The sequence below is a fragment of the Wasmannia auropunctata genome, unplaced genomic scaffold (genome assembly GCF_000956235.1).
Source record: "Wasmannia auropunctata unplaced genomic scaffold, wasmannia.A_1.0 LD336001.1, whole genome shotgun sequence".
Classification (NCBI taxonomy): domain Eukaryota; kingdom Metazoa; phylum Arthropoda; class Insecta; order Hymenoptera; family Formicidae; genus Wasmannia; species Wasmannia auropunctata.
In genome coordinates this window covers 922,140-944,124 of record NW_012026889.1, presented here as the reverse complement: position 1 = coordinate 944,124, position 21,985 = coordinate 922,140, and the positions used below count along the sequence as shown (strand labels likewise).

Sequence of the window (21,985 nt, the reverse complement as noted above, 5' to 3'; positions counted from 1 at the left end):
GAGAGAGAGAGAGAGAGAGAGAGAGATGGTAGAAAGCTACTCCGAGCGTTAATTAAAGCGTCGCTCTCACGGGAGCAGAACCCCCGTCTGACCTCGCCTGGCGTTAACAGCGATCGTGAATTATGTCACTCTTCTCTGTCGTGACGATCCAATATACGGTAGCGATCTCACCGATATAGATTTCTTATTCCTTACGATTTACATTGCAGAACGCCGCGTCGTTATGTAACGCACGGGCGAACACCACGATCTCTTCACGCGATCGGAATTTATAACTCTTTGCGTAGATGCCTGACGTAATCTTCCATGGCGTGTATTAGGTTTCATGGATGCGCCGATAGTATTTCTTTTCTCATTAGTTCAACGTGCGCATGCTAAATTGACTTTTTGAGAGATTTACGTCTGTGAAAATATACACGGATATTTACTCTTCTATAATTGAATCGTATATCTATATCTGATTACGTTCGAGTCTCTTATTATTCTCTCCTAAAATTATCGCGTTTTTTATTAGCGCCGCTTAATCTTTCGACATCAGAAATATTAAGGCATATATAGTTTCCGAGAAATAGCCTGGTAGAACTGGAAATTTTAACGAATCAACTTTCGTGCAAATAAAAATAAAATCTCATTTCTGGAATTGTACTCAAGCGAATTTTAGTTTATTGCAAGATCGCAAGTCGATTATCAAGATAGGTAATGTTAAAAGTTGAAAATTTATTACGTCCAAACTATCATTGAAGAAAGCTTTATTACATCGATCGGTCGTGAAAAATCCGTAGATGATAGAAATACTTACTTTAGCGTTACGGACGCGCAAGAAATCGTTTAAAGTGAAGATCACGCGGAAGCGCGGATCGGCCATTCGTTCGTTCGATCGCTCTCGATCTTTCCGACTCGTCGATTTCAGGCGACAGTATCTCTTCCGCGCGGACCGATCGGTCATGCGAGACGCCCGATATCGATACCATCGAGAGCACTTACACAATCGACGCACAGAGAGCGTGCATTTCTATTACTTCCTCCGTCCTCTAAATCAGTCGCAATCAATCGCGATTTATCACTCTATTACTGCCACGCGCGTTATCTGTCAAAAGCACACAAACGAAACTCGGGTTCGGCGACGCGACGATTAAGTATTATTCCAAGGTAAATGCGTTACGTACGAATCCATCTTTATTGTTTGTTGATCGCTGAAGTCGATTAAGTTAATGAAAGTCAAGAAGAACGTTTGTTTGATTATAATATGCTGATCCTTGTATAAATTAGGAAAATTATTTCCTTATCTGTATCGTTTGCTGAAACGATTATCTATATTTCGGTGCGATAACAGCGGTCGAAAACAGCTGAATTCGTTTGCTCCAGTTCGACTCGGCTTTCAATTTTTAGCGAATACGCACCCCTTTAATTCGAGCCGGCGGAAATATCTTGTTGCACTTCGAGGTAAATTGTCGATCAAATTAATTCTGTTAATCGTAGCACGCTATTTGCTGCGCTATACCGCATATATTGACCTTCAGCGTTGGCTACTTGATGCCATGATGATTACGTGCTTTACGGAAAATATCAATTGTAAATGCCTACTTGCTTATTAATAGAAACTGTTGACACGTCCACCGCACGACGACGCACAGTGCTTTAATAAATGATAATGTGGATATGTGGATAACGTAATATAGGTTGAGCGATAAAGAAGCGACTCTGGTTGGTTTTCTCGCAATCATAAAGTGTCCCAAGGTTGCGTTATAACAGCTGCGATCGTGCCTTTTATGTAAGCAAGTGTGTTTAACAAGAATGCAAAGTAATTCAAAGTCAAATCGCCCCGACTTTATTTTTAAGTTTAGCAAAATTTATTGTGGAAGCTTCTCGAGTCGCGTTATCCTTAGAGATAAATCGTCTACAATTTTTATGCGCTTTTTTTTATAAATACGTATAAATATTATCTTATCCTTTTAATTGGCACATTGTGATATTTTGAAATCGTAGATATATTCTTGGATTTTTTGGAGGAATAAGAAATAAGGAATATATATGTACTTCGCCATCGCAATGAATTTTTAGTATTGTTGCTTTACTTTTTTCTACTTGAAGACTGACACGGAGTGCAGGATTTTAGTTTTAAACTACAATTTTCTTTTCTTAAGAAGTATGATCGTGACATAAAATAAATGCGAAATGTTCAAAGCGTCATTACCTGAAAGTAACAAGTAAGTATAACAGGTGAAAGCAACCGCAAAATACAGTACAAGGTGCCTGTTAATTCCGCAAAGTACTGTGGCTCTGTGCTAAAGCTTTATTTCGCTATTACGACGTCCCGAGATGTCACATGTTGTGCTTAGCGTAGCGTGTCTAAACCGAGCGATGCCCCGTCAGCTCTATCAAACTTCCGTCAGGATCGACGGTGACTGCGAGTAAATTAGGTGGGCTTGACGCGCCGCGCGAGGTCTTGGCATGGGGTCTGGGCGTCTCAGAAGCGGAAGAATAAGAAGATCGGGGAGAAAAAGAGAGAGAGAGAGAGGAAGGCCTGGCGGTACGCCAGAACTTTTATTCTTGCTCCTTCCATGTCTTTAAGCTCACCCCGGGTCTCGGATCTCTTCAACCCCGTCGCCATTTTTCCTCGTCACCGCGAGATCTCGTTGCACGAGTTACTCTCTCACTCTCTCTCTCTCTTTTCCGCCGCCGTTTCTGCCACTCCGCTTCGCTTCGCTTCGCGTTCCGCGATGTTGGAAATAAGTTTATCAACAAACTCGCGCAGCGCGAGATCTTCGTCCGTAGCGCCGCCGTGGAGAGAGCATCGGCAGAAATAGCGGCTCCTAAAATAAGCGTCGTGGAAGACGAGACGCGTCTCTTCGAAGAGACACGCATGGATCTTTGCGCGAGCACTTTGTAGATCGCAACTCTTACTCGTTGGCCAACTCTTTCATTCACCCGTATCACCTTTCGCTGTGTGATAAGATAAACCGTAATACCTATTAATCTGTCTTCAATGCCAGATTATTGTCTTACAATTAATATAAAATAACGTGACAAATTTTTATCGGAGGAGAATTTTAAATGGGTATAAATATTCAGCATCCAAGTATCTTATAATTACTAAACTTATATTGCATGAATATACATATTGTAACAATGTTCGTTCTAAGCAGTGAATAAATGCATAAATCTATCGTTTAATTAACTCTAATGAGTTCTCGCTCGTACTATGTGATTCTTTTGTAAGAATTGCATTGCTCTTTGACATCCGCACACATGAGACTGTCCTTATAATCCCTTGCATTAGTACATGCCGCAACGTTTATCTGGTTTTCCCTCAAATGCGCTTAATTGATCAGACTAATTATCAAAGTGCGGCGTCGTGCATTGTGTATCGCTAGTGCATAAATCGCTCTTGCGCGTTTAAAGCACCGCATTATACTTAATCGCGCTTAATCAATTGCCGTGTTGATTTCGGTACGCGACGTATTTTATTATTGCATCTTTACGCTCTTCCGTTTTTACGCATATGCAAATTTCCGAGTTCTAAAATCAACATTATGAGAGCGAATGTCGCAATATTTTGTAATGTATTCCATCCGCGAGGTGAACGGCAATGTTTACAATTGCGCAGCGATCCTGTTGTATTAATATATATGTAAAACTTCATTATTTATGCCGCGCATTTAGCGCTTAATGCGACTATCTAATTCTAAATCCATTATTCATACAAAACTCGTGCGCATTATTACTCGAATAGGACGCGGAACGTTAAGCTTTTTACATCCGGGTTTCGTACCGTAGAGAAAAAATTGATGAACTGCTAGAGAACGAGTTAAAATAGATAAAACAGTAAGAATATGCTTTTTTTTTATAAATTGACTTCAGCACTATGACTTTTTAGCTGAGTGCAGGATATTTTCTATGTTTTATCTAACGTTAGAGAAAGTTTAGAATCAAATGAACAGGTTAATTCATCAAATTAATTTAGTACTTGTATTTATAAAATTACGCAAATAAAAAGTCATGTACAATATTATACATATAACATTTATTCACGTATATATAAGTACATAACAATTTATTGAAATTATTATTAATCATGCTCACTCTCCCAATTTTCATATGGCACACTTCTCTCTCTTTCTCTCTCTCTTTTGTATGTAACGCAAAGTTTCAAGAGAAGTAATAGAGCGAGCGGATGGCAGTGACTGATACTCGCGTTGAAACTAATGGCGCGTGCAGAATGCGGATTCAGCATGACGCGGTCGATAGTAGACGTACGAGAGAATGGGTAGGAGAGTCGGAGCAAGGAGGGTGATGTTTTGTTAACCATCACGAAGAGAGAGAGAGAGAGAGAGGGAGAAAGAGAGGGCTTGTAGGGCTACCTGCTTACCCTCTTGTCTGCATGAAGCGTTGATTTTGACAAAGGGTTTAAATGCCTGGCGAGACCGCCCAAGCATATCTAATTCTGCACCCCTGCAACTCCGGGACAAGCGACGATATCTAGTCAAACTAGGGATGCACCGTTGCCTCCCGTGACAAAGAGCGCTGGCGTAGGAGTTGTTTTTCACGACCTAGCCCCTTTTGAAGGGTCATACGCTTTTAAAGCCCTCCGCTTTCCGCGCTGCCAAGCAAAATGCAAGGTCACGTAAACAGCTTTCGATCGTAGAGATTGGAGATTGTCTTGCGAAAAGATAAAATTGATGTGTGGACTGATGCGATTAGCGATGAGTATTTAAGATGTAAAATGATATTGAATCGCGATTATCTTGACATCGTGTCAGAATGTCTTTATGAAAGAAATTAATTAAATTTAAAATTATATTTGTTTATTTTTATTCTTATCAAATTTTGTCTTACAGCTTCCTTAATGCTATTGTTATAAATCTTTTGATTTTCTATCAGTGAATTCGTGGTAGTGTATATATGCTTGTTTCATTTCATCATACTTATTTCAGAGGACAAAAGCAATTTGTCATGCTCTGTACACACGACGATAAGTATTTACATGCAAATAAATCGCATGTGTAGGTCTTATATAATGCAACGCACTACGGGAAAACAGTCCAATAACTAACATTATTCTTCACATTTATTAGAGCACAGTGTTTTTCTTGTTAGATATAAATATCTAATCTGTCGTAAGAACGCATACGCAAACAATATCGTTCATCTCATAATATAATACAATCTCGCAATGTTTTTCCGAAGTGATAATTGCATGTTAATAACCTGGTTATCGCATCCGTTGAGAATTATAAGATAACATGATATTTTTTGTCATTCTGACGTTATCGTGCTTAAACATGAAATCCGGATTCATTGTGTAAATATCGTATTACGAAAAAAAGATAAAAACGGACTTTCGACCGAGAGATGAAAGTATCGTGTAAATAAAAATTTATGCCGTGCGTGTTGAATAAAAAATGAAAAAATATATATTTTTTTAAAGTACTTCGAAACGAATTTCGTGCTAGCCGCGCAATCTTCGATCCCTTTCGATATTCTGATATTTACACAAGTCTTCTAAGAAATCCTCTTATTTTCTTTTGGAATTTTATTACCAAGATTATCCCATTTTCCATCATTCGACAGAAGCATAATGAATGATCATTAAACATTTTTTCAAGAAAATAACAGAAACAGCTTGATAATTAAAGACGTCTTTACAAAAATATCGTTTATTTAATTATGAAGAAAAATATTTTTAGAAAATTGTGAATTTTTCGCGCAACGCATTCTTTTTTCCGTATTATTTATATGAATTATTACTATTATCTTCTATTATTTAATTACGAGATACGTTTTATCATGATACATGTACTTTGGTGCCATTGATAGCTACGCAATGCTTATCAACAATGACAAGAGAATGGGAAGCTATTCTCTTGTCATGTATCGACAGGATAGAGACACTCGATAATCGCATCTCAGCATTCTCGATTCGTAAGTGACAGTTGTACGATGCCACGCGTGTGAGCAATAGCAGTGCGAACAAAGTACAGGATCACTGTTCAATTACGCACAACGTAATGCCATGCGTGCAACTGTAGAACGACAAACCGTAGATCGCTAGGAGACACGGGATGCACGGATGTCGGCTCGTCCCAATGATGTGCCCGGTGTTCGTACATCCGTGTGTCTCCGCATACACGCGCACAAGTATGCGTATGTGTGTGGGTGCACGTATCGGATAAACACACCCCACACCGTATGCATCTCGCCGTTGCCCGTTGCGGAGTGGTCCTCCCCCTCCGGGTAATAACAGTAAATCCCGAGTAATAAATCCCTCCGCCGTGTCTTCCTTCCTCACCCCCCTTCGTCCTTCTCTCTGCCCGCTCGCGCGGGCGGTGGGTGTGCACACGCCTGTGCGTGTAGATGCTTGCATGTGCGTGGCGACCTCCTACCCTTCACCTGTTCATCCCTCTCTGTTCGTTCCTCCCAACAAGTTTCTCCCTCACTCGAGCGGCGCGCACTCATGTACGCACACGCGCGAAGATGGGCATGCAATTTCTATCCCGCTCGCCTCTCTTCGGGAGATGGGATATACGTGTATGACGTGCATTGTTGTAAATTGCTCCCATGCTACGGGCCGTATACCTCTACCGAGTTAATCGAAGATCCTCTCGAACTCCCTTGAACTCGCACTAACGCGACGGAAACCGGAAATCCAGTTGAATGTGCTGCGTACTACTGCACGATTCCTCGGACGAAATGATCCATCGTTGTCGATCCACGGTACAAAGCACGCTCTCGATCGAGGTCAGTAGACAAGATTCATAACTGCGATTGATAACGTACTGACGTATCGCCGTGGATCCATGGAACATTCGGAACAACGTACAATTGCACGAACAGCGATTTAGTCTAATAAATTAGGAAGCAATTTAACGTTGGACCAATAACAATCCTTTAGCTTATACCCGGTTATTATAGCGATTATTACCGATGTTATCTTGCTTTTGGATGGGCGCCAATTGAGCAGAGGATAATGGTACTACATTGTTATCGTAATTTATACTTTAGCATCGGAATTTAAAGTAGTAAGTACTTGAATTTAGAAATAATCCGTGAAGTATCGTTAATCATATGATGAGAATGTGATATTTTTATATTACATTTTAGCTTTAAAGAAGATTATCTCTTTTTTTTTTTCAATTTCACGCGCCAGTTTATTTTTCTGTCTGAATTATATAAAGTGATAATAATACGTCAAAGCTTGACTCGCATCACTCAACGTCAAATATTTCTTTTTGTGACTTACAATTTCGTGAAACATGAAAGATAAATAACTTACGGAGGGATACGTGAGAATTAATATATTGAACTGTGCGAATACTTCAAGCGAGGGTGGAAGAAGGGGGAGGGGGTTGCCAGGGAAGTTGCTTTATATAGCGTCCTAGGGTTACCGAGTTATGCGAATCACTGACTGTGCACATCAAAGGGATTACCTCGGTAAATCAGCTCCCATAATCTCTCTGGACGGTGAACAGCCGATGTACCGGACAGCTGTAGGGATCGATCGGTTGCCCGCTACAATTATGCAGTCCGATCAAGGGTATCGAGATAACCTTCGTGCACAGGCATATCGAGCGCGCGATAATCTACCGTCGTACCGTCGATAATTTCAATAATTAACGAGTATGCGGCTCGTCCGCTGGCTCTTGCGACTTGGCTTCTTTATGCGTAATCAGCCTCCGTCGTGTAATATTATTAGACATGGAAGCATAAAAATTCCGGAATGCGGATAAACGAAAAGAAAACTATGAATGAAAAAGTTTAGCATTGACGTCGGTTTTTATAGGAGTTTGTCGCAAGACTATGAGGAAAACTTTAACGTTATAATCTCTTAAAAAACTTAAAGTTAAAAGTCATTTCTCGTCAGTTATGATATCCAACTCTGAAATCACGTACAATACTATAAGTAAAGTACAGATTTATAGTAAAATACATGGCTACCTCTTGCGCATAATACTGTATAATATCATCGTTATGAAATTGGAGCATGTAATAAAGTTGTTAACTTTAATTGTAAGACCGAGTTAACGATTTACTATCTTTTCCCGTACATTATAGTCCTCTGACGTAGATACAGAAAATAGGAACAGTTAATTTAAACGTATATCTTAAAATTAACTTCACTGCACTCGATTCCAAGTTAGCGTCGGTATCAGTTTCACTTTCCAGTATGTATGTCAAGCATCACCAGTTCACGAGTTCGCTCTTTCTTGTTTCAGAGAAGAACAATGCCCGTAACAATCGACGCCGACGCGTGAGCGAGGGTGCCAGTCGCGAGAGAACCGAGAAAGATTCGGCGGAAACCGCGTTATCCACGCGGCAGCAAGAGGATCGTGAAAATAAAGGTCCGCCGTCGGGCAAGGTAAGCAATCGTGTTGCGCGGCCGGTGCTAGAGGAAGCGAACAGTGCGTCGGGAAGTGCTTCGAAGCTACGAAGACGCGGCGCTGCGGTAAAGAGCCCGACAACCGAGCACCAGAGTCCGGCGCAGCAACAGAGGCCGGTACGAAGAAGACCGAGGCCAGGAGGCGGCCAAGAAGTCAAGACAGACGCAGAGGGAGAATCTGCCGAGCATCATCATCGTACCGGCGCGAGAGCCGACAAGGACGAACGCCTCGGTAACAGATCGGAAGACGAGGGGGAGGAAGAGGAGGAGGAGGAGGAGCGTCTCGAGGGAGAGGATGAAGAGAGTCAGGAACGCTGCGATCCACTGACTAAGCGGCTAAGAACAAGCCCCGTCGGCAGAAAGCTCCGTTCCGAGAGTAGCAAGAGCAAAAACGCTGAGGAAGCTGCAGCGGATCGGGCCAGAGGATCGGTGGTGGAGGCAGAGGGAGAGGACGAGGAGGAAGACGACGAGGACGACGTCGAGGAGGAAGCGGGGGTGGAAAAACACGACGGGGCCGAACGAGAGGTCGGTAAACTTGAGGAGGACGAGGAGAGTCAGTCCAGGGAGCGGGACAGAGAGCCCGAGCCACCACCTCCGGACAAAGTCGATCCTGGAGGCGATCCGACTTCCAAGGAGGAGCAGCAATCAGATAACAAATCAGAAACAAGAAAGGACGCTCGCTCGACCGATTGGGGCGCAGATAAGGTCGACGAGCGCAAGGAACAGCAACGACAACAACAACAGCAGCAGCAGCAGCAGCAACAGCCACCGCAGTTACTCGTGAATGGATTGCACGTCGATTCGCCGCTGGTCAGCGACAAGACGAATGCCATCCGCGAGGGCAGTCCGTCGGTGCTGAAGTCGACTCGATCAAAGACAAAGGGTCTCGCGGAAGAAGACAGAGAGGACGTAGCGGCGGCGGCGGCGGCGGCAGAGGACGAGCGCGACGAGAACGTCAGTGAGGAAGAGGTCGGCTCGCAGCGGTCGCGGCGCACAGAGCTGACCACCACCGAGTTAGGCACGGAGGATAGCGTGGGTAGCGTCGGTGGCGTGAGGGCGGCCAGCGTCGAATCGGTCGTCGAGCTGCTGGAGTCGAGCAGTCAGGACTCAGGCTCCGTGCTGGAGAGGCTGAGTCCGTTTAGTAGCAGCGGCGGCGGCGGCCCCGGCAGGCAGAGCAGCCTGCTCCTGGAACAGCAGCGGGAGCAGGAGCGCAGTCGGCACAACGAAAGCCCGATCATCCTTGCCGAGAGACTGAACAAGCCGCCACCGCCGATCGCCGGTCACCATCATCACCATCACCTGCAACCCTACCATCAGCCGCATCATCAGCAACAGCAGTTCCATCACCACCATCAGCAACACCACCAGCAACGTTATTCCGCCAACAGTCCGGTGATCCATCACCATCACCAGCAGCAACAACAACAGCCGCCGTCGCAGCATCATCACTATCAGCTAGCGAGCAGCCCGCACCAACACCATCACCATTCCACCGCCCGGCTGACCCCGTCGAGCCTCCTCGAGGTGCAACAGCAGTCTCACACATCGAGGGGCGGCGATGAGGCCGGCCTCATGGAGGTGGAGGCCGGGGCTGGTATACCTGGAACAGGCGTACTCGTCGGTGTGCCTACGGCGGTCGGGGCCATACGGTCGTCGGGGGGCAACAGCGGCGCCGTCGGCGTCGTCGGTACTTACGGCGACAGCGGCTCCGATAGCGGGGTAAGCTCGCTGAAGAGCGCCAGTTCCGGCGACGAGAGGAGCGGCAGCAGAAGCTCGGCACTTAGCGTCGAGGAGACGACGTCGACCTCGACACCGTCCGCTGCCGCCGCTGCCCCGGCCAGGATCTGGCACGTGCAGAGCGTGCAACACACGTCCCTACTGATGGCGCATCCGTCCCAGAGCGCGCCCAACGCCGGTGCGGGTGCCGCGGTCACGGCACCGCCGGTCGGCTATCACAGCCCGGCTCCACCGAGTCACCATGCCGCCGAGATGCTCTGGAGGCCGTCCAGGGCCTATCCGCCGCTCTCGCATACTCTCTTGGGTCCACAACCATCCAGTCCGGACGAGCTTCTCGAGAGAGATCGCCATGATAGGATGCTACGGTGAGTCAAGTTTTTGATTGTCTTTCAATGTTCAATGGGAACATTTCAGAGAATCTGCGTTGGAAGTTTTCCAAAAGTTCTCAAATTGAAAACCTAATTATTGCTTATAAAAAATAGATTAAAAGAAATTAAAAAGAATTGGCAGAGATTTTTTTCTGTAAAGTTGTGTTCCTTTAAATTGTAAGGAATGATAAAAAGTAAAAAATAAAATGGATTTTTTAATAATTAAAACGTGGTATTTAATTACCAATGAAAGCTTAAACTCTACGTTTGAAGTATACACAGAAAAAGATCGATTTTAATGCTAAAAATTCCTGACTTCGATTAGATGATATTCAACTTTATAGAAACAAATTTCTCTCTCAATTGATTTTAATCTCTCTTTACTTCGAAGTATCGGATAGAAGTGCGATTTATAAAAATGCTGTGAGAATGCAGGCGTCGATATATACTCGCGAATTTATTATACAGATCAAAAGTAGATCCACGCCTCGATAAACGGCGCCTCGATAGATTTGACGTTGCGTTACGTCTCTCCTATAATCAGCTCGGTCAATTGACGGTTCGCAACGCGCGATATGTAACGACGATAAAAAGTTTATTTACCACGGCTACTTTTCCGCTCGACTACGTGCGCCATTAATAGCGCTGGCACATGCACGAGCGATTTCGAGTACGCGCATAATAATGCATTGAACAACAGTGTGACGAAGTCATGACTACGTTATGCCAATAATCTTAAACCTCAGATTTGCTTTCCCTGCCGACACGAATTGCTCACCGTAATCCGAAACGTTTATCGTTTTATTTTTTTGCTCGATCAGTTGCCTCGTCAACAACCTCGACACAGAAATGATCTGAAACGTGCCAATAACACCTCGATCCAATATCACGGGCAACACGAACCGAGAAGTCTTTTCGCCTTTTGTTCCGAGTTCCTCGAATATTCGCGAGAAAAACAGACGTTTCGCTCGTGCGTAATTTACTCGCTCGCGTGTCCCCGCGACAAAACGTTTTCAGCCGGCCCCGCGGTAGATCCTCCGAAGGAAACGAGACTATCGTCCGGCATCGGCTGAAGTGAATGCCCGACCGTTGTGGCAGCTGCATTCGGCACTTTCTCGCCGTCCGCGCCGCCGGTTCTAGCCGTCGGACTTTCTTTGTCTGACTGCTCTCGCGTGACTACGTCAAGCGTACACTCGCCATTCTCGTTTCTCGTCGTGTGCGGGGAGGGCAGACAGGCGGATGCGTCTGAAAAAAAGAGAAGAAAAAAAAGAAAAGAGGTGGACGGGACAGGCTCGAGCGTGCGTATCCACGGCCAAGCGTTGCGCGCGCGCAGCGAACGCTGCACGACGTGTATCTACGTGCGTTTCCGGGCGCCAGCTGCGAGCCGTTCCTCCGACTTCCGCCGGATTATCGCGATAGAGACCGAGGCACGGCCTGAGTAATCGAGTCATCATTCGCGCGGCAATGCCGACAACGAGGCGGTGACCCGAAACCGTCGCTCTTCGGCTTGTATAAATATAAATCCAGTGGAACACTTACCAACACCGACGCCGTCGCCGCCGCCGCTGATCGGCACGTGTCGATGACCCTGCCGGTTGTACGCGCGGCCGCACCTCGCTTGACCTCACCGAAGGCCGCCCGCCGAAACTTTCGGTGTCGCTCGACGATTTCCATTATGTGCGTCACCCCCTCGATTTCTACATAATGAGACCCGCTACGGACCGCTTTATCCTTAAAGAGCGGACAGGTGAAAGTGATAACACTGAGGCTCGCATTAGCATAATTTTTCTCAACGTTAATGCGCGTGCACCATTGAATCGCAGCTTTATGTATACAAGATGTTGGAAAGTTCGCGTTTTATTCCGCGGTATTACGAATACTCTTTTGTCGCGATTATCATAATTGGTAAATTCTTCTCGCCGACAGTTCCGTTTTTTTTTTTCAATTGTCCATAGTCAAAGTTCGTCGGGTAGAAAGTTATTCTTGAAAGTATAAAACTTGCATGTAACTCTCTTCATCGATAATAATGGAAACATAGTTCAAGATAGACGTGGACTCGGCCGTGACTCTCCACGTCTGTCGATGGTCGTATATGCTTACATATCGTTCTACCGGTGCGCATCGATCGAAGAAGGCGGTATGGAAGTTCTGTAACAGTACGGCAAACTAAAAGTTGGAATGTTTGAAACTAACCACGGTGAACTTTTAGATTACGAATAATTTAAGTACGAAACTGTTATCGCGACGGTGCAAGTACCGTGAATCGGAAGCTATTGATATCTTGGCATTTAAGAAAAGATCAGCTCAAAATATCCGGCCTTAGAACTACGGTCGTTGATTTTGACGTAGGAGTTGGTATAAAGTACTCGGGAGTACTGTTTACACTTTTATGAAAGAGTTATATCAGTTCCATTTCTTGTAGTCCAGTTTCTCGCTGTAGGTATCACATTCTTTGGATTTTTTGCAACTAACGGTAACCAATATGAAAATTCTCTCTCTCTCTCTCTCTCTCTCTCTCTCGCGTGCTTTTAACGTGTCATTGAAGCTAATCCTTGCAACAGATCCAGCGACCTGACCCACGGGACGAGTTCAGCGAGCATCTAGGTAGGGGATAATTAATAGTCCGTGAACCGAGAGCATGACTGAGATATTAAAGCTCTTCTCGTAAGAGCCCGGGCGGAAAAGGGCGACGGAGGGTTTGGGTTGGCAAGCTACTAGACGACGATGATGACCTCCTACATCGTTTGCCACTGCTGCTACTCGTGTTCGCGAGGGTGGGGACAGACAGGGAGAGGACGTGCGTCGACTTGACAATATATTACATCAAGTCGGTGCCAAGTCCCTCTAAATATCATTCCCGCGTATTTTTATGACGTTGAACGTCGGCTACATTACGACGCTTTTTCGGATCGCAGTATTTTATTTCGGACGCTAAAAAAAGAGAAAGAGAAATTTACAGTCCCTGCACCTCGACGTCTCGACGCTTTCTGATAACTGTCATCTCGTTATTTGCTCGCAGAGATTCGTGACCGGTTGTCCTCCAATTTATTTACGCCATCTCGTGAAATATTCATTCATGTTTCTAAAAAAAAAGAAATAGATTTTTATTTGCCGACATTTATAATAATAAAGAGAAATAAACAAGTAACGAAATTAAGGTCATTACTCCTAGAAAAGAGGAATATAAAATCTACTTATAGTCGTCAACAAATATAGATTGGTGAATTAATAAAATTGATGGTGTGAGTAAGAAAAAAAGATTTTTACTTCAAATCTTTCTATTCGTGTAAAGTAAAGTAAATTTGCTATGCAATTGCAAATTTTTTTCGCTTATGCAACAATGATGTAGGGATTCGCTGGGATTCCATGGAAATTAGACTGGCTAAAATTGGAAGCAACAGTTTGTCGGCAGACGAGTTAATCGTCTTTGCATCCTCGAGACGTTTTCAAGGCCGAAGCTGTCCGATAGCATCCGAGAGAGAGAGAGAGAGAGAGAGGACGCGCGCTCTCAGTTTTCCCTTTCTCTCTCGTTGGGGGTACAAGCGAGCCCACGGGGGGAACACGCCGCAAAAAGAACGAAGACGCGCGGTGAGAGAGCTACCCTAATGACCATCGTGTAGCGACGAAGGTTAACTACGCGGTTCATCCTCCTCGCGATCGATATCCCACGTTCTTGCGCGTCTCATCTTCTCTCATTCTGGGATCCCACCGCGGAGCCGGTAGCACTCGATCACGAGGTATTAAAGCCTGATTGATCGATGCATCTTTTTTCTGATGCTCAATCCCGGCCTCGACGATGAGTCACGCGAGACCTGAAATGCGTTCCCGAATACAAAGCTATGGTTAAGATTAATCGAGCGAAATTATTCTCGTTCCAAGAAAGGCACCGGTCTCGGCACCGATCGCTATAGAATTAGTTTCGACAAAAAAGCAGTGTGAGAATTTATCAAAAAAGATTAACGCTATTAAAAATGTAGCATAGGACCGATTTTAATTACGTTGTACAAGTTGTTTTTCAAGAATTGCCCTAAAATCACGCAAAAATTACATCGTGTTACGATGAAAAATTCATAACGTTCTTAGTGCCTCTCGCTGTAAAATATTTCGCTAGGTGAAGTAGCAAATGTATAACCGCATTATACATCGTTAGATACTAACCGTTGCAAGTTAACGTCGTTCATTAACGAAGCAGGCATTAGGACGAGTTATCAGGCTTCACTTCGCGAAAGCCATCGGCAAATTAAAGAGCAAATTTACCCGGGATATCGATGAGGGATGTTGTTGCCGAGTTAGCCGGGAGAAGTAATCGCTCGTTACGTGTAACGAACAGGTGAAATTGGAAACTTGATAAAGCGGAGATACGGATCGGCGGCGATCGGTTATCCGCACGAGAGGACCGTCGTGGAACGCGAGCGCCCGTCGCGTTCGCCGATATCACGCGAGCCTTCTTTTTTTTTTTACGTGTCGACTCGAAACTTCCTGGAATTTCCTGCGGCAGAAAAATGTCGCGGTGACAACGCGTGCACGCGTTCCGATGCTTTTTACGCGCACGTGGCGTGATCACGAAACAATGGTTCCGACTGAGGCTTGCCCCTTAGGCGCAAATAGGATCGATCTTTCGTGTCGAAGTTGCATCAAAGATGTACTAACGACTGTTACTCAAGTGAATCATATAATTAACACACCGGTTCAAGTAATTGGAGTCTTTTACGCGAAAGAAAATTACGCAGTAATTTAAATGATTCAAGTGAGAAAGAAATATTATCCAACTAGCAGTCATTATAAATAATATCAACTCGTCTTTTTTGCTTTATCTGCAAAATGTCTCGACTGCATACATACTAAAATATCCTGCAACGCAGAATTATTGCGTCTTTTTTTATCAACGTGAATCGAAACTGGTGCGGATGATCGAATCGTTCGCAATTTTACTCCTTTTCTTCGAGAAAGCTATCCTAGAGTGCAGCCGTGTTATTGTTCTATTTTAAATATATATGTTCTATTATATGCACTCGCTTCTCTCTTTTTCTCTCTTCTCTCGTGTAATGACCGCGATTTAACGCTTATGCAAGCCTGGCCTCTCCGAGAGAGGTAATCAGCTGGCTGCCGAGTGCGGCAACAGAAACTGGCATTTGGGCACAAGGTCACGCGCAGCTTCTTTTTTATCTCTTCCCGCCTGGCTCTCCACCTCTCGCCCCCTTGATCCTACCTCCTACCTCTCCTCCTGCTCTTTAACCTTCTCCCTCCGTAGCCTCGTCCAAGACCGTTTGTTAACCGGTATGAGCGAGGAGGAGGAGGAGGAGAAAAGGATGAGACGAACAGGAATGCGTGTAGCAGGAAGCTGTAAAAATATATATCGGGTGCCTGGCAACTCGTCCGACGATCGCATGTCCGTGTCAGAGCATCGTCTAACAGGATAATGAGGGACTGGATGCCCCGGCTGCGATGTCACATATAATTGATATAATAAACCAAATCGATTATAGATTAGTAGTATAAATATTCTAGAATAAAATTTGATGTTGTGAGATTTATTTCAATCTCTTTATTAAATCATCCTTTTTTACCTTGAATATTCATAGATTCAATTATCGATAACCAATCGCTCATTATTGCGTTAACGTTATTGCTCATTAGCTATTGTTCGTTCTCTTTCTTTTTTTTCCTTTCTTTAATAATGACTGCCATTTATATTTACTGCCATTTATATCAAGTGATATTTATTCTGGAATGTAAGGCTGACATTATAATTGGTGCCAAAGTCTTTATCACACGAGCGGTCGTGTCGTCGCGCTATTATTATCACTATTTAAATAGCTGGTTGCGGACAGTTTCGCGACTGTACGGTCTCTGGAATGTGTCTCGTAAAAAGTGTTCTTCCACCGTCCGTCACTGATTTATCTCGAGGACAACGCTCGTTGTTTTTTGCGGTCGCCGCTCTGGTGGCTGCGCTCGTCGAAGGTGTGTGCGTGAAAACACGTTTACAAGGAAATAAATCTCGCCGGTGCCTCTAACTCCTCCGGATTGCGTCACGCGAGTCTGAATCACACGCCGGGGTATCTCACGGTTCACCCAGTTTCATCGCCGAATCGAAAGTCTTGGTACGTTTCATTCGCGGCGATACGTATCACGCGCTCCTCGTCCAAGGCCATGCCGCCGGCTTTTGCGCGACGAAACGTCTCTCCATGGACTTTGCAGTTAATCCTATCGTACACCTCGCTCGATTATCTTATCTGGACGCTACGGTATAATTAAACGTGACGATGTAGGAGGAACGTGAATGAAGTAACATCTGGATATCGTTACTTACATCTAGTCTACACTAAGTAAATTATGACATTGCTGTTCTTAATATATCGTGATACCGATAATCATCTTCGTAATATATTGAAGATACACATGCAACTATAATACGAGCCAATTCACCGTAAGTAATGCGACGGATCCTCGGATCGTCGATCGATCGGATCGTTTCACGTTGAATGGAGCGTAAAGCTCTCGGAGACGCTCGCGTAAAGCGTGTGATCTACGAATCGATTAAGTCGACGCGCGTTACTTCTTCCGCCTGGAGCGATGCTGCAACCGACAACGCCTGTCTCGGACGACCGTCGTTCAACTTCGAGAGAGTCGATCGGAGCCAACGAGCGACACGGACGAGCAATTTATCTCGAGGTCATCGCGTTATCTTTCCACCGGGGGCGCGTACGGAACGTTCGAGAGTAGGCGAAGTACCGGCAACGATCGCCGTTCATTATGCAGTTCACGTGGCACACGTCCGTCAGCTCGCCGGGCGATTTACACGCCCGTCACGCACACACGCGCGCCACGCGAAATCTGCCCGGGATGGGATCAGCTCGCTCGCTCGCTCGCTCGCACCAAGCGCATCAACGTATGCGCCGTATACAGATACACGCGTATTGTCGCGTCCCGTATCTTCTGATATCTCCTCTCCGCCGTTATCTACGGGCGCAACGGCGTGGAGATTAGAATTCGCGCCTCGCTTGGAGATATCGCTCCCGGGAGTGACGGCCACTCGAGGCCGAGGACGCCGAGGATTCTTCTTGGAAGAACACGCTAGCGGAACTTTTCCTGGAACTCTCGGCTAAAAATTCACCTTCCCGTTTATCATTTCTGTTTCTTTTTTATCGTGAAATTTATACTCGACACGCTCATCTTGACATTAACGTCAGGTATATTGAACATGCTGGCATGAACTGAAATATTTTGTAAATTAAAGCGATTTTAACTCAAGTTTACAAAAGTAGAAAAGTTAAAGTAATGATGTTAAAATCGAATATTTGTTAATCAAGTAACCAATGATACTACGAGGCATCGAATCCATCATGCGTATACACAATTTGTCTACTTCAACTTCCACCTCTTCTAAATCTTTTCTCTCTAAAATCCGACGCCTATGCGCCATTATTCGGTCTCTCGCGAATGCGCATTCACGGACTCGCTCGCGTACTATCGAACACATCCACGTTCACGCATTAGTCTCGCGTTACGTGCTATAAGTGAACTCGCTGTCCAGGCGGGATTCGTGTACACACGCGTGTTCGCCAACCGGGCGCATTGGCGAGCGAGCGTGCGTAGGCCGTACTAACAGTAAATCCAGCGAAGCGCAGGGCACGCCTCGCTAGGGCGTGAGGGACGAAGAGAAGGAGAGGAATGATGTAATCTCTGTCTGGCTTGTGTTCGGTATGTAATCGTAACAAACGAGTCGTAACCTAACTCAAGTTGCGCGGGAGCTCCTCGGACATTTCGGGGGATCCAAGGTCGAAGTTTCGTTGCGCGCCGATATTGGAATCACTTTTTTCAAACGGCAAAATCTTAAATGTTGAGATAAGGTACAAATCGACTGCTTTGCCACTTGCTCGTTGAAATAATTTTAGATTCTTTACACGTATTTTTTATCAAAGAAAATACGGCAGCTATGTTTGATCTGTATATGAAAATGAGAGAGAGAGAGAGAGAGAGAGAGATCGGATTTTTGTTTCTTTTGTTCTACGATTATCCTATGTTTGATGAAACACCGCGAGTCACATCCACGCGTTTCCCCAAAACTAATTAATTATATAAAAATGATAATTAACCAAGCACCTGTCAGGGCGCACGAAACGAGTGCTTACGGGAACTACATCCAGCGGTGACATGTGAATGAAATAGCTTTCAGCGCTCGTTTGGTTCGAACGCTGCAAAACGCCCGGCTATTTCGCAAATTGCGAGCGGCGTGGCTGTGACATCATAGAGCATTCGCGGGATCTGCGTATCGATGGGCGAGCGATGCCCGGGGAAAATTTCGTGCATTTGTGGCGAACCGGCGATACCGCCGCGGCCGGTGCGCCGTCAAAGGACCGAAACCAGACGCATACCGCGTGTTCGCGAACGCTCTCGCGGCCGATTGATCGACAATGTGTCAGAAGGTACTTTCTATAGGGTATTGTCTATACAGGATATCTCGCCGCTGCGCCGGATGCGCTTTCAGCCGCAGATTCTTTGACAAATTTGAAATCGATGCTGGCAGGTACATAATGGAGAATCGTAATTTGCCACGATTTTTCCACTTTTTGCTTCAGCGTTCCGATAATCGAGATGCCAAATTTCCACGAAAATAAATTTTCGGTTGTCGTTTGATTGGAAAGTAGATTTCATTATGCATTTATATCTCTTCACGAGAAAGACGAGGAAGAGCTTAATTCTTCAGAATTTTATGTCTCTTTTAATTCAGAATTGAACTATTGTAATATTACATATGTGTATAGATTTGTGTGTAAATTTGTACTTTAATATTCAGTGTTGATTTTATAGCAATTAATCGCGGTTTGACGTTTGAATAACTGTCGCATTATTATTCTGTCATATATGCATCGAGACTTTGAGTAGTCGTACCTGAAAGTCACGTCTGATTGTAGCATCACGATATATCATACTTTATGTGTAAGAAGGAAGATACTAATTTCCAGGATTTTAATCGTCGTGCGTCGAATAGAAAGTTAATAGAAACACGGCACAGTTTCGAAGAATCGATCCTACTTGACTTCGAAGACACGTATTATACGATATCGTCCTATTTCCTGCCGGGGCGCTTTAATCGGGTCACTGACTCCCCGGCGTCGACTGGAATCCAATCGCAGGAATGTGTCCTCGTAGCCAAATCGACCAGACACAACGGACGCAACCGGCGGTATAATAGGTGGTCGCGGTGGCTATAAGTCGGCTATATAATAGCCGCGCTACGGACGTGGCGCTATAAGCGAGACGAGAGAATTGCCGATTCAACGAAATCGTATATGCGCGCGAATGCGCAGCTCCCGCACAGTTCATCGCGGTAGGATGGTCTCTGTTCATCATGCTATTATCATGTCGTTAACGTCGCCATTATCGTGCAGATGTCCCGGCTGAAACTGGTTCTGCGCGCGATCCCATACGACTAACATATATTTTTAACGCGGTCGGAAAGCACATACGGGCTCGGCATGATTCAGGTTCTGGTCTCTCAATGGAGACCAGAACGTTCTTTAATTGGTGGCCAGTATATTATTACAATAATTATAAGGATTTCTTATCACGATGCTATTATAAGAATTTATTATATACTATTTTCAGTTGAATTTTTTTATCTCTCTCTCGAAATCACAAAAAAAAGATATTAATTTACCGGTCGTACCGCTTGAACGTATTTAACGCTATATAATTATACCGGTTTCCAACATCCCCACATACGTGAACCATCTCTCCCCTCCCGCGAATTTTTTACGTGCAATTTGCTATAAATATATACAACGGTCAAAAGTAATTAGCTTTCCTCTCTATTTGTCGCGTAACAAAACTGCCCCGCGAGACGTTAACCGACCCGAATTTAGCGCGAATAAATTTAACGCGACACGATTTCGTATACGGGCCGTACGCACTTCGCACACAATCTGATATTATGGTAGCTAGTTGGACGCGAAGCATAACTCAATTTCTCGGCAAACGACTGTGCGCCCGCCCACGTGCGCGCGAGCGCGCGCGCGCGCGCGCGCGTCGGGGCACGACGGCAATTCCAACAATTCCGTACTCCCGTAATTTGGCTTGTGAATAATTACCGCCGGGGGCGGCGTCGAAAATAACGATATATTTCCGGGATTGCGTGACGGCGCGTAAACAAGAAACAAAAACGGGACCCCGTTCGTTCGCTCGCTCGCTCGCTTTCCGTTTGTTTCTAATTCAAGAAATCCATTAAAAGGATGGACGCTTTCGCCCGCCTTCGTGACTAACGCTCTCCTTGCCAAAGAGAAGGGTAGGTCGAGGCTTTTCAGGCGTGTAGGAACGCGCTACGAGATTTGCGTGGCCGAGAGCCATAAACGCACACGCGTATATACGCGCGCACGCATGTGCAGCACCTGCATCCACGAGGAGCTCACACGTCCGTGCTCGGGCGGCGCCGTATGATCCGTACGTACGTACGTACGTTATGTTGCGTATGTGTGCATGACTCCGGGTGCTTCGAGTGGCGGACCCATTAGCGTGGATCATAAAGGTCCTCAACCTAGTGAGTCACTGCGGGTTAATAATTACTACCGAGCACCACATGCGAGCCCGTGTGCTCTCGCTCGTGTTCTCCTCTTTCGCTCTGGTCCCGCACCAAGCTTGTGCAACTCGCGCACATTCACGGAGGCCCCAATAGCGTAATCAAAATGAAACTGGTCTCGCGCCGCTCTTAGGGAGAACGTCTAACAGAATGTTGTCGTCAATAAAGATGACCGAATGTCTCAATGGTTCCTCACGATTTTTCAGATCGACTAAAAAGAAATTGCTCTTTTGTGATAGCATAATTATTAATTATTTTGACAATTATATTTGAAATTACTTTATGTAAAGTTATTATAAAAAGAAGATATCTAATATGTATAAAAAATCGAATAGATTATTTGTTTTTCAGTAGCAAAGTCACTTAGGGAATCGGCATTATTGCATTTTACTTCACTTCTTTCTAAAGATTTCCGGCTGTATAACGGGCTGTTGCGTGCTGCATAATCTTTTGATGTAAATGAAGGAAATTACATCTTTTTTCTTTTCGAGAAAAAGCGTGAAATCCGTGTGCCACTGGCGACGCCACTGAGGAGTTCCACGAGTGCGTGCGACACGCCATGTTGCAGGTTGCGTCGACGAGCGACGGCCACGACGACGACGACGACGACGACGACAACGACGACAACGACAACGTTTGCCTGACGTGACACACCAGGTGCACGTCACGCACGCGAAGACACCCGCCCCGGAGTATGCACCCGATTAATCGTATTTATATCTCACGTATATACACACAGTGTATACCTCTGCGCAGTTTTTCCCTCGTTCCGCAAAGCAAAACGACGTAGTTTCGCGAAGGAATTAGCACACAGGAATAGAAACATCGACGACACTGCGACGATCCCCCGCACGAATCTCTCGCGTCCTCCCATTTCCGCCTGTTTTCTGCTCGAGAAATTCTCGAACTTCACGTGCGCTTAGCGCA

General features: G+C 45.1%; 1 protein-coding gene across 1 annotated transcript in view; it reads left to right on the top strand.

Annotated features, from left to right (window-relative positions):
- LOC105453254 (serine/arginine repetitive matrix protein 2) overlaps nucleotides 1-21,985 on the top strand; it is a 282,577-nt gene that overhangs the window by 162,150 nt on the left and 98,442 nt on the right. Inside the window, exon 8 of the mRNA XM_011695046.1 lies at nucleotides 8,214-10,479. Coding sequence (XP_011693348.1) covers nucleotides 8,214-10,479 — 2,266 coding nt within the window. The remainder of the gene's footprint in view (nucleotides 1-8,213; nucleotides 10,480-21,985) is intronic.